The sequence below is a fragment of the Rutilus rutilus genome, assembly GCF_951802725.1.
Source record: "Rutilus rutilus genome assembly, chromosome: 7".
In the NCBI taxonomy this organism is placed as follows: Eukaryota; Metazoa; Chordata; class Actinopteri; order Cypriniformes; family Leuciscidae; genus Rutilus; species Rutilus rutilus.
In genome coordinates, this window is record NC_140221.1 from 8,914,107 (window position 1) to 8,928,451 (window position 14,345).

The window sequence follows — 14,345 nt, forward strand, 5'->3', positions numbered from 1 at the left end:
ACTTGAATAAACTTCTTTTTCGTAAGGGATGTCAAACTAATGATCAAAGACTTTAGATTTTAGCCTAGGATCAGAGGAATCTTTTAGGATTTGTAAAATGTTTCTCAGACGGCCAAATCGTGGCCAAAATCGCACAGTGTGCACCCAGCTTAACTAATGCAGAGTTCACACTGCATGATTTTCATGGTAGTCAGGTCACTGCTCTTTTCACACTGCATGTGACTATCTGGGGTAACATTCAGTTGCTGGTGTGTGCACACTGCACGATGGATCGGCGACAGGGGGTTTCACACTACATGACTTTACAAAAGAAATAATCGCCGTCAACTTCGGTCTGGTCCACAAACTACGTTTCACAACCAAACACACGCGATAAGGAAATAATGCAAGATCACGTGTGCGTGAGACCAGAGACCAATTTCAATCCAAATTGTCTGTGCACTGATTTGTGGCAAAAAGGAGTAGAAAAAAAACAAACAGATTATGCAGGAGGAAATGGTTGGGGAGATGTGGGGAGTAAGAATTGTGTGTTCTGCAAAGAGATTTGGGGGTAAATAAATCATTTTGCAATGTGCTGCTGTTGCAGCTGGTCAAGCAACTGTTTGTGCTTTGTTTCTGTTTGATATAATTGTAAATATATCTATTAAAATACTGATATTCTGGTCGGTAACTCCTCCCTGCGCTCTCTCTCTTTGGCTGTAGGTCATCGCCAATGTAGTTTTTCAGTCAGAACACATTCACACAGCAGGATTTTGAATCGCCGACTCGCCGCGTCTTTGATAATTCACACTGCGTGATTGTCACTAATGTGAACGAGCACCGATTTGCCTATGATTTCGTGCATTTGTCAGCGATCGCACAAAACCTGTCGGTGAGCGAAAATCGGGCCTAAAATCCTTCAGTGTGAACTCGGCATTAGACTAATACCAGGGCTGCGTTCCAGTCAACTTTTAGACACGCACTTGCAAACTTCTAGAAGCACTTCCCTTCGGGGGAATCCCTGCCGCCATTTTGAAGTGCGTTTCCACTTTCGTGAAGTGGACAGGGCAAGTTTATATGGACAGACCCTCGCTCCCTCGATTTTGACAGAGGGAGCGAGTCTAATTCATATGTACACTTCAGGCAGCTCCATATACCACAATGCAACACGATTGTGACGTCAACGTATTTTGCGTTTAATTTACCCCACCACTAACAACTCTATGATATATTATTATTTTTTTATTTAAACAACTCAAACACACCTATATACATATAGAATGATGCATTAAACAATTTCGTAAGAGAAAAATATATAAATAATAAATCAACCCCATAGTGGATTATAAGTGATCAAGGGTTTAGCACGTTCCAATTCAGCCTATTGCAAAGGTTCCGCCATTAGTGGGCACTCCTACAACCCAAGTAATGACGTACAGCCGAGTGACTGAGAGCGAGTGATGGGCATGACAATTTGTTTTTTGTTTTTGGGCAAAACAAAAACAATGTTCTTCTGCAAAATGCATGCTGGTTTTTTTTTACCGCTAGAGGGCCAAAAGTTTTGGTGTATCTTTAAAGATATATTTTAATATATATATTTATATGTATAATATATTTGAAACATATATTTGTCATGGCTCGAAGGAAAAGTCAAGGATTCAATAGCAAGTGAATACTGGTGTTTATTAACACAAAAGTATAGAGGTAGTGCAGGTTCAGATAGCAGGCAGACAGCAGATAACAGGCTCGGCAATAGGGATGGGCATTCGATTAAATTTTCTTAGTCGATCGTCGGGAGAATTAACGATCGACTATCGATTAATCATTAATATTTTTAGAATAAAATTAATTATTTAACTTCTATAATTCAAAAATGCAATGAATACAAAAATACAGCGTGTTTTTCCTCAATGAGACCTTTATTACAAGATTAACTTGTGGCAGACAGTTAAACTACGTTCAGTTAGACAAACCGAACATATATGCGGTGCTCTAAAGCAGCGGAACCTGCAGCTGCGAGCCGGCGTTCTTAAACAGAGACCTAATTTGTTCCAAAATAATAATAATAAAAAAGAATCATGTTAAACTATAACTTAAACAAAAAAACATAATAATACTTGACAGATTTTGTCAAAATGTAACTTAACTATCCACGCCAGAAGAAAGAGGGTGAGAGATAGGCTATTAGCCTTCCTAACAATTAGGCTAACTTAACAAATTAACGTTAGGCTAGTGAAAAATAACTAACTTTAGTAACTTGCAATCACATACAACTTCTGCACCAGTCTAACGTTACTTATTTTTGTTGAGAAACAAGAGCATGTTGACATGATCTGGGGTCAGACGCGACCGCAACCTGGTGACCGTCAGTCCAGCCGCCGAAAACACCCGCTCTGAGGGGACTGACGTTGCCGGGATGCACAGGTACCTCCGCGCTAACTTGGCCAGCGCGGGGAACCTTATTCCGTTCACTTTCCACCAGTCTGTAGGTGTGCAATTCAGGGGTGGGGGAGTCTCCCTCAGAAAGTTCTGAAGTTCTGCTTCAATACCAGCCTCACATTGAGTGGTATAATGATCCCCAAGGAGTTGTGCCATAGCAGATGACTGGGAGGTCGCGACTTCAGTGTTTGCGCTCCCCTCGCCCGTGTCAGACAACGCATCCTCGACTCCCCCAGCCTGTTGGATAGCCGCCCTATCGGTCCCCACCGCCTCTCCCAGTTCAACCAGTTTCACATTAGCAGTCAGTCTCTGTGTTGGTGTAAGAAAGCCCAGGTGTTTGTGACGAGGGTCCAGCATTGATGAGATCATGGGGGCGAATGACACAAACTCACCAGCCTCAATCTGTATAAATACATGATAGGGAATCAATAATCAGAAAACGTTGTATTTTTTTTGTTGTTTATTTTATTCATAAAATAAATATTAAAATGAATATTTTTATGGAGTAAGAGTAATAGTTTTATTCTTCGCGGGGCTTATTGCTTAAATCGAAATAGGTAACGAATAAATGTGTAATAATAACGTTATATTTTTATTATTTATTTTATGAATAAAATAAATATTAAAATGAATATTTTTATGGAGTAACAGTTTTATTCTTCGCGGGGCTTATTGCTTAAATCTAAATAGGTAACGAATAAACGAATAGGCTACATGTGTTATAATAACGTTATATTTTTTGTTTATTTTATGAATAAAATAAATATTAAAATAAATATTTGTATGGAGTAACAGTTTTATTCTTCGAGGGGCTTATTGCTTAAATCTAAAAAGGTAAGACGCAGATAACAGGAAAGTATCCATGTAATTATGTATATGTAAACTAAGATAAAAAGTTTAGCTTACATTCATTCGTTGGATGAGAGAGGAACGCACTTTTGTCTTGAATTCGATGAGTCTGGGCCCGTCTCCTTCACTGCGCATGAGGTGGATGTTGATGAGGCCGAAGGTGACGGGATAAGTGTTCGAGATGGAGACGTCTTTCTCTGCAGACATAACCGTGGTGGCACATTTAAGTGCTGACAGCACGGGCTGTGTGTCCTCCATCAGCTGCCAGTACTCATCCTTCAACTCCAGGATCCTGGCATCTTGAAGCTTGGTCACGGTTCGGTCCGACAGCACAGCAACAACAGCCCACCGCTGCTCCACCAGCCGATCAAACATCTCGCATACGGAGTTCCACCGTGTTTTACACGACTGGGTAAGCCGGTGAGTTGCGATGCCCATTTGCTCCTGTTTCTTTTGCAGCGCTTTGGTTGCTGTAGTGCTGTGATTAAAGTGGCTAACGAGTTTACTAGCCGCTGATATTACCCGATAAAGATACAGTGCAAATCCGTCATTTATGGCCAACTGGAGGGTGTGTGCAAAGCAGGCAACGGAAATCCAGGGCACTCTGGTGGGACTGTTGGCAGCTACAATATTGGCCGCGTTGTCATGAACGCATGCAATAACTCGGCCTTCAGCTGTATGCCGGCCTGGCAGGCTTTCTGTGAGCAGGACCGCTGAGTTCATTTGCCAGTCATCACTGATGTAGTGGCAGGTTATGGTGATGTAGCTCTCAGCTGTTAAAGCGGTCCAGCAGTCTGTAGTTAGAGCAACTCTGTCAGCTTTGCTCAATTCTTTTAACAGCTGCTGCTTTCGTTCTTCGTAGTGGGTTTCTACCAGTCTAGTGATGGTACGTCGTGATGGAATTTGATATGCTGGTTCCAATAAATGTATCAGTTCTCGAAAACCATTGCCCTCAACAATACTTAAGGGCAGAATATCCATCTCAATGAACTTGCAGATCCCTTGGGTAATTTTCTCTGCTCGTTGTGCATCACAGCTCCGAGTCCGTGCAAACGCCGACTTGATGCTAGGTTGAGAGTGAGACTGAGAGCTGGATGCACCGCCACAGACCAGGGACGGATGCACTTTATTTAAGTGGTACATCATCTGAGTCGTGGCTGTGTTGTATTTATACATTGCATCGCAATGTTTGCAGTGAACTATTTCGCCTTTTAAATCAAAATGGTCCCACGCCGCACTTCGCCGTGACCTCTTCATGATTATTTTGAAATCAGAACGGAAGATCACAGATAACCGAGTATGGTGTTTAATATTGCCCCCGGGTGGTAAAATGTTTAATTGCTGCCACACAGTGAAATTCATTTAATTGCTTCAAGACTCACGCCCGTTTCACACATAGGCCTACTCCGTGTGCAGTGCATATGCGGTGCAGGAGCAGCACGCGCTAAAGTGCTTTCACATAAGCTGCGTTTGCAGTGCGTAACTGATCCGACTGTACCACAAACACATAATTTCAAATCCATAAGTTATCAGCAAATTTTATTTAAAAAAAAAAAGTTTTCTCAGCATTGGATTCTCTTTGTATACATATATACACTTTAATAGACGTATTCACGTTTAAACACAAAAAATAGCAAAAATAGACTCGGTGCGGAAACGATCGCTGCACTGCTGTATATGCACCGCACCTGGAACGGATCGACGGAGTGCAACCGTGTGCTGTGTGAAAGCTCTAACCTGTTAACATAGGTACGGGAAAAAATACGCACCGCATACGCACTGCAAACGGAGTATGTGTGAAACGGGCGTCACACTACGCAACGCAACCTGCATTAGATAAAAAAATGCATTAGATTAATCGATAACAAATTAACGTGATCGACGAAATTCTTAACGATCAATTATCGATCGTCGATTAATTATGCCCATCCCTACTCGGCAACGCAGTACTCAGTGAGCAGACGGCAAACGGACGAACCGCAGACGATCCTCAGAACAGGCAGATGAATCACAGAACAGGAACACAGGAACTCGCGTCCGATCCTCAGAACAGGCAGACGAATCTCAGAACAGGAATACAGGAACTGGAGCGAGGAGAGAAGACTGTGAGCTGAGCCTGAGAACCTCCACAACCATCTGACAAAGACAGGACGAGGTGACAAACAATATATAGGACATCTCTCATTCAAAACAGCTGACGCTGATCAGCTCATCAGCGGAGATAACGAGCCGTGCTGATGAGCCGCGCCCATTCATACCACACACACACACACACACACACACACAGCGAGGGCGAGTCAATGAATCCATGAACCGTGACAGTACCCCCCTCCTAGGAACGCCGCCTGGCACAAACAAACGATTCGGTGGGCAACCGGGCGGAGGCGTTACCCCTTCTAAGGCCGATTTGACCTTCGACTCGACCTCCCATGTGAGTGTGGAGACAAATAGGGTCTCGGGTAAAATGCACTCGGGAGTAGACGGGCGGTCGGAATGGTCAAAAATACGCGATAAAGAGTCGGGTTTGATGTTTTTGGAACCCGGGCGGAACGAGAGAGAAAAATCAAAACGACCGAAAAAAAGTGCCCACCGAGCCTCCCTGGAGTTCAATCTTTTGGTGGTTCTGATATATTCCAGGTTCTTGTGATTGGTCCAGACGATAAAAGGTACCCCCGACCCTTCTAACCAATGACGCCATTCTTCCAACGCTAACTTTACTGCCAACAACTCTCTGTTACCAATGTCGTAGTTACGTTCGGCAGACGATAAACGACGGGACAAAAACTTGCAGGGATGCATCTTGTCGTCTGTGGGAGAACTCTGGGATAGCACTGCTCCTACCCCCACCTCTGACGCATCGACCTCCACCACGAACTGACGTGATGGATCAGGGGCTATAAGGATGGGGGCTGAAACGAAGCGGCCTTTCAGTTTAGCAAACACAGCCTCAGCTGTGTCTGACCACCTGAACGCCGTTCTGGGGGAGGTCAAGGCAGTCAGAGGTGCGGCTAGTTGGCTGAAGTTGCGAATAAAACGCCGGTAGAAGTTGGCGAACCCCAAAAACCTCTGTAGGGCCTTACGGGAATCTGGGCTTGGCCACTCCACCACAGCCTTAACCTTCTCAGGATCCATTCGTACTCCCTCAGACGAAATGATGTACCCTAGGAAAGGAACAGACTGCATGAAAAGCGCATTTCTCCGCCTTGACAAAAAGCCCATTCTCTAGCAACCTCTGAAGCACTCGTCTGACGTGTTGAACGTGCTCCTGGAGAGACGAAGAAAAAAAATCAATATGTCATCCAGGTAAACATATATGAACTGGTCTACCATGTCTCTCAACACATCATTGGCGAGTGCCTGGAAAACCGCTGGGGAGTTGGAAAGCCCGAACGGCATAACCAAATATTCAAAGTGCCCCCTGGGGGTGTTGAACACGGTCTTCCATTCATCCCCCTTCCTGATGCGAACCAAATGATATGCATTACGTAAATCCAATTTTGTGAAGATTGATGCTCCCTGCAACCTCTCGAAGGCTGAAGACATCAACGGCAAAGGATAAGTATTCTTTACCGTGATGCTGTTCAACCCCCAGTAATCAATACAAGGTGGCAGAGAGCCATCCTTCTTTCCCACAAAAAAGAATCCCGCCCCCGCTGGAGAAGAGGAAGGGCGGATGAATTCAGTTGCTAGAGAATCAGAAATATATTTCTCCATAGCCTCCCTTTCTGGAACAGAAAGCGAATATAACTTGCCCTTGGGCGGAGACGTACCTGGCAGTAGATCTATAGCACAGACATAGGGACGATGCGGAGGAAGAGAAGCAGCCCGGGACTTACTGAACACTTACTTCAGGTCGAGATACTCTGGTGGCACGTTAGACAGATTCACTGGCTCCTCCTGCAACACAGAACAAGAAACAGACGGAACAGCAGACGAAAGACATGAGGCATAACATTGATTACTCCAACTGGACACAGAGTTCTGACCCCACTCTATCCTGGGTCCGTGTTTCACCAACCACGGATGACCCAGGACAATTGGAGCGTGAGGTGACTGAGTGAGGTAGAGTGAGATCCTCTCAGTGTGGTTACCCGAAGTGATAAGTGTGATGGGTCCAGTGGTGTGAGTGATGCCCGGAAGTTCCTGTCCATTAAGTGCGTGGATGGTGATACTGTGCTCCAGAGGTGTGATGGGGATGTGAAGTTTGTGAGCCAATGAAAAGTCCATCAGATTCCCCTCCGCTCCCGAATCCACCAGCGCCTGGCCGTTGAAGGAGCGGCCTGCCCACTGGAGTCTCACCGGGAGGAGGGTTGCGTTCGAGGGTCTGGTCATGGAAAGCCCGCCCGACAGTATCCTCCGTCCTACCGCCGGGCTTGGCCTTTTAAAGGACAGGTGGAAACGAAGTGGCCAGCCTCCCCACAGTATAGACACAGACCCCTCGAGCGGCGGTGTTCTCTCTCCTCCCGGGAGAGCCGAGCTCGACCTACCTGCATGGGTTCAGGATAGTTTGAGGGGCTGACCGTGTTCACACTTCAGAAACTCAGCGAAATCCACCACTGGAGTCTGGAACGGTCGATTCTCTCTCTGTTGTAATCGTGCATCGACTCGCAGTGCAAGTTCAACCAGTCCATCAAGAGTCTTGGGTAAATCCAACGTGTAAATCTCCTTTCGAACACGGTCAGCCAACCCATGCAGGAACATGTCCCACTGCGCCTCCTCGTTCCATTTGCACTCGGCGGCCAACGTCCGGAACTGAATGGAATAGTCGGAAACAGAGTTGTTGTTCTGTCGGAGATTGGCAAGTTGGCGGGCCGCCTCGTGTCCAGCGACCGCGCGATCGAACACGCGCCTCATCTCTTGCTCGAGTGCTTGGAACGAGGAGCAGCATGCGTGTTGATTTTGCCACACCGCTGTTCCCCACAGAGCCGCGCGTCCAGACAACAGCGTCATAACTAGTGCCACCTTACTCTCGGAGGAGGAAAACGTCACAGGTTGAAGAGAGAAGTAAATCGAACATTTGGTTAAAAAAGTTCGCCACATATTAGGTTCTCCTGAATACCTCTCGGGGGTGGGGATGCGCGGCTCCGGTCGGTTGATGTTGGGATTTTCCGGGGGAACAGGCGGGGGCGGTGCTGGCGCAGTGGGACCTCTCAGATGTTGTAATTGAGAGGTGAGCTCGGACACCTGCGTTACCAGAGCCTGTATCGCCCGACCCGAGGCACCGATCTGTTCATCCTGACGGTCCATGCGGGCGTGGTTACCGGCATACATATGCTCAAAGCTGGCTGCACTCGCTGAATCCATGATCTGGTCAGATGGTTCTGTCATGGCTCGAAGGAAAAGTCAAGGATTCAATAGCAAGTGAATACTGGTGTTTATTAACACAAAAGTATAGAGGTAGTGCAGGTTCAGATAGCAGGCAAACAGCAGATAACAGGCTCGGCAACGCAGTACTCAGTGGGCAGACAGCAAACGGACGAACCGCAGACGATCCTCAGAACAGGCAGATGAATCACAGAACAGGAACACAGGAACTCGCGTCCGATCCTCAGAACAGGCAGACGAATCTCAGAACAGGAATACAGGAACTGGAGCGAGGAGAGAAGACTGTGAGCTGAGCCTGAGAACCTCCACAACCATCTGACAAAGACAGGACGAGGTGACAAACAATATATAGGACATCTCTCATTCAAAACAGCTGACGCTGATCAGCTCATCAGCGGAGATAACGAGCCGTGCCCATTCATACCACACACACACACACACACACACACACATAGCGAGGGCGAGTCAATGAATCCATGAACCGTGACAATATTTATAAGATTTCAAGTACACTACAGATATAATTCAATTAAGTGCACTTCTTTTTCAGAAGGCGATCTTCCTCTCTGAAAGAATGAAAATGTGTTATTGTTAATGTGTGATAATGTGTAATTGTTATTTTTCCGACTTTGGCCCACTCAAGTCCTAGTCTTGCGTAACCAGACATTCAGACTGATGGCAGAAGGTCTGAAATCCATCGCAGCTTTATTGGCCAATGACCGCCTAAGAGGGAAGTCTGATCGATATGTAAAGCAACCAATTACAGTTTGTTTTGTTAGGGTCATGTTTAGGGGTGTGGAAATGTAAAGTCAATGTCCCCACAATAAAAGACCGGTGTCAGCTGTAAATTAATTGATAATTTTCCAGAATGAGCCACCTGCCTCCTCTGAATGTCATTATAGCTCTAGAGGGCTAATCTTATACATCCAACAAAATAAAACTACAGAGGCCTTCTGTAAGCTTCTGAAGAGCACTGAAGATGAAGTTTAAAAGCTTCTGAAATTAGCAAGCAGATGGCATGCAGAATTAAGCAGGGCTCAGAGATTTCTAAAAGTGCTGGAAATTATATTTAGAGATGAGAGAAAGAATTAATATTATCATAGGAACACAATATCTTTTTTGGCTTTCACTTGCCAAATTTAATGATGCTTGTTCCAGTGCTACAAATAGATGTAACAAGTAAATTTCAGATTCAGTGTTTGTATATATCATTATAAGCTGACTGGTTCACTGCTCCAACAAACAAGAAGACATTTAACATTGATTCAGCAAAACTCAATAGCCGTTTGATGTTGGGACAGTGTGAACTAGCATTACTGTCAGCAAATGTAATCTGAAATTAAGATGTCCTCACAGTCTATTAGAGCTGGGCAGCTTTTTTGAAACTATGGCTTACATAAGCCATTTATGCAACTTTCATTACATTGAAGGTATAATTTTCATTTTCATTTTATTTTATTTTAATTATTCAATTTATAATTATATAATTGTATTTATTTATTATAATAATATTTATTTATGTATTTGTTTAAGTTATGGAAACTGACCTTGCTAATGCCATGCTCTACTGTTTGACTGTTTGATCTACAGAAAAGCTCATAATCCCCCAGTGTTTGATCTACAGAAAAGCTCATAAGTAGCTAAAAAGGTTATTATGTCAGAAATCAATTACAATGAACAGGTACATTTAGGGGAGACTGGGGCTAGTTGTTGCCATGAAAGGGTTTGAGACATTTGCCAAATATACATATTTTCTCTAGAGTGTTGATTTCAAAACACTAGGGGTGCAACGGATCAAAAAACTCACGGTTCGGATCGTTTCTCGGATCAGAGTCACGGATCGGATCATTTTTCGGATCAGCAAAAAAAAAAAAAAAAAGGGACAAGACAAATAAACACAAGTTTTGTCTTTTTGTTTATTAACACTTTTAAAATATTAAATTAAAATATATAAAATCAACAGTGGGTGCGCGACGGGTTCATTCCATGAAGCGTGACTATAAACACTGATAGCGTTTGTGATGGCTTTAGCCCGGTCTGATTGTGCAACGTTGAGCAGCCTTCGTTTTCACTCCTGTCAGTGAAACACCGGGGTGATGTCGCTTCAAATGCGTGGCCATGCTTGATGTGTTTCCACGGATGTCCTGATACCACTTTTTCACTTCCGATACCATACCGATGCCGCAGCTTTGGCTATTTGCCGATACCGATATCAATCCGATATTTTTATTTTATTCTTGAACTAATACTACTAATAATATAAATATATGGAAGCACTTTGCTCAATTAGCCACATAAAAACATCTCACTCAAATGGAGAACAAATACTTCTCCAGTATATAGTCCACAACAACAGTTGATAATGAAAGACTGCCAGCCTTTATTCAAAAGACCTTGAGATATGTTTGGTAATTGTAGGCTACCTGAATGAATTTAAAATTAATTTGCTATATTTCAGATCAATATATTTGTTTCCTTTTAATTAACTTTAACGTTATTCTCATCTGAATTATAAATCATTTATTTCTGTATAAAATGATAGCCTACTACCATTAAAAACACATTTGATTTTCTTTTTTAATCAATGTAGAATGTGTAACTTCAAAATAAAGCGATTACTCTGTTTGAGGACAAGAAATGAAAACCAATGCAATATGATGAATGTCCAAAAGATGAGATAATTTTTGCTTTTAAACAGCGTGTGTGTGTGTGTGTGTGTGTGTGTGTGTGTGATTGTTCGATCGCGCCCGTGCCCCTCTCTCTCTCTCTCTCTCTCTCTCTCTCTCTCTCTCTCTCTCTCTCTCTCTCTCTCTCTCTCTCTCTCTCTCTCTCTCTCTCTCTCTCTCTCTCTCTCTCTCTCTCTGACACACACATACACATTCCAGCATACATCGCAGCCTGTTCATTTTGTTGCGTTCACACCATACGCGAATAGAGCGTCAAATTCGCGTCTAGTTCGATGCTTGAACAGTTTGAATCCTTTCGCGCGTCCAAAGCGAATACGCGCCGCGCGCGTATAGCGTTTGAAGCGAAATAGACGCGTGTTCCAGGGAAGCCAAAATGCTCCCATACAGGGGATTTAAATGACGCGGGGCGTTCAAGCTCCTCCGTTCCTCCGCTCGCCATGACCACGCTGTGTGTGGACTGAACATGCGCACAACTTTTTTTTTTTTTCATAAATCAATCCGCGGATCACGTGTGCGCCGAACCGAAGATATTGATCCGAACGGATCAATGATGATCCGTTGCACCACTACAAAACACCCAGTTTCAAATTATTTTAAATGATATATATTTTTTTTATTCAATATGCCGATCAATGTCACACAGAATCCTGGGTTATCTTGCTTCACGTTTCACACTGCTCATAATTTACCCTGGGTTAACAATTAATCCTGGGTATTCATTAAATGATTAAAATACATTCCTAAACCCTGGTTAACGTTCTTATTTGCGGGGTCAGTATCATTGATTAGATGAACGCATCACTCGACCTGTTTACATAAAAGCATTGCGCATCCTCGTATTGCCGTACTATCGAGTTTACTGAATGGATACTTCGGACAATAAAGGTAATAAAGGTCTCTTCTTCACTCAAAGCGATGCGTTTTCTGTCACCATTTGACATTTTTCCTCTGAAATGCTGAATTTAGGCCTACTGTTTACAATGTGCACTGTTTACGCATTTGGTTGTCTGTTGCTAAGCGTCTAGCTTTAACTAACAACGCATCGTTTTTTTGGGAAAACATGCGACAACAAAAGGGAAAATCAGCGAAGAAGTGACTAGAGTTCGCTAGAGTTGCCGAGTTCTCCTTTAACCCGCTTCTAAATTACAGGTACGTTCCTTTACCCGGGGTAAAAGTGGTGTATAGAATGATGATAACCCTGGGTTAAGCACAGTGTGAAAAGCCCATAAGCTCGTGTGTCACTATGTTTGTACACTGCACATCTACAGTACACTGACATCTGTATTGAGAATTATATTACTTCTGGTTCAGTGGATAAAAAAAAAAAAAAAAAAGAGCCACATTCTCAACCTGAACTATTACACAAGGTGATTTTGAAATGAGGTGAGTAATTACTCTTATTAGGCTACGTTTACACGACAACCAAACTGAAAAGTTTTTTTCTTTGTACAGATGACAACGTTATCAAAATGATCCCGTTCACATGGATCCAAGGAAACGACTAAAAACGCTGTATTATGCATGCCAGACAAGTAGGCTAGTTGGCGATGTCACTTTGTAAAGAAAGACTACGTGCCTACACACACACACACACACACTTTTACTCCGGTGGAGTCGAGGCGAATGCACATTACATAATCTATAATTTTTTTTGTCAGATTTTCATTCTTGGTATCTTGATAATACTGTATTATTACTTTGTCTTCTGGGTAAGTTTCATCTTCACAATTAGTCAGAAACATTCACTGTAATTCTACTTTTAGAATGTTTGTTTATTGTTTATGATATAAAGTCCCTTTTTTACTTCCTTTAAGAAAATGTCAACCTTTGAACACAAAGGCTTCGAAAACATATCATCCTTAAATCTGTTGTAAGGAACCTTTAATTTAAAAAAAGCCTACAGACTAAACACGTTTTAGCCTACACATGTGCATGATGTCAACGTTTTCACAGATTCACATTTTTGTTGTTTACACGGAGATAAGGGTGTCGTTTTAAAAAACTTGCACTTTGAAACCCGGTTTCAGGCCACCAAACCACTGCTGTCGTATAAATGAATGTCCAAAATGCATAAAAAGTCTTCCGTTTTTAAGCCCCTTATTTTTCCTATGATAGTGTAGTACATCATTCCCGTTCACACATGGTTGACCACAGTGAAGCATCCACACCTCCATGGCAACTTTGGCAGCTACATTTTCTTTGACCTCTTATGAAGAGGGTAACTAAGAAGTACCATTGTTTTCTTTAACTCAACTTTTGTGTCACATATTTAGGGGTTACATTGAGATTTTGGAGATTGGAGAACCCTAAAATGTGTTTCACTCCAATGGTATGATTGTAGCTTTCAAAGCAAGCAGTCTGAGGCCGAGAACCTGCTCTTATTGCTTTTTTTTATGTTGTCTCCCATCTGCTGTTGACCTTTTTGCATGATTAATGGTCTCAAGCCAGAGGTTGTTACTTATTGAATCTGTTTACATATACTTTTTGAACTTTAATACGTCACCCTTTTGTCACTTGTGTTGCAGTATCCCATGTTGCCAAATGTTAAATTACATGACCCTGCACCCCTTCATTAAAAATGAATGACCAGTGTAGCCACTTTTAGTTATGCAACCTTAACTAGGGTGATGAAATCACAGGCCAGATTTAGCAGATGTAATAGTATGGTGCAGGAACAACATATTTCTGTAGGACAAAACCCAGAAATGAGTTAGCATTTTAGCACGTATGGCTCCATCGTTCTAAAGTCCGTTTTTTTTTTTTGTTTTTTTTTTTTTTTTTGTGCAGTGGTAAGGAAGTGTTTCATTTCATTTTTATTTTTCAGGTATCTGTACGTTATTGGAGTATTTTTTATTTTGGGAAACTTTTATTTCACTACATTCAAAAGCATAATATAACCTAGTACTTTGTACTCCATTACATTTTATGAAACCATGTCGTTCCTCCTTATTTTGAACTGAAGAAATCATCACCTGCTCCGAGACGAGCCCAAACGAGCTGATTCTTTTCAATTAACCAGTTTTGCAATGAATGATTAATTAATTTGTGACTGATCCGAATGCATCA

The 14,345-nt window shown here is 42.8% G+C and overlaps 1 protein-coding gene across 1 annotated transcript; it reads right to left on the bottom strand.

Annotated features, from left to right (window-relative positions):
- Positions 1 to 2,271: 2,271 nt before the first annotated feature.
- Positions 2,272 to 4,443, bottom strand: LOC311292945 (E3 SUMO-protein ligase ZBED1-like; the record flags this gene model as incomplete). The annotated part of the gene is made up of 2 exons (XM_084412778.1): positions 2,272 to 2,820; positions 3,355 to 4,443. The coding sequence occupies 2 exons, from the start codon at positions 4,441 to 4,443 to the stop codon at positions 2,272 to 2,274; spliced, it is 1,638 nt and encodes a 545-aa protein (XP_084268904.1).
- Positions 4,444 to 14,345: the final 9,902 nt, after the last annotated feature.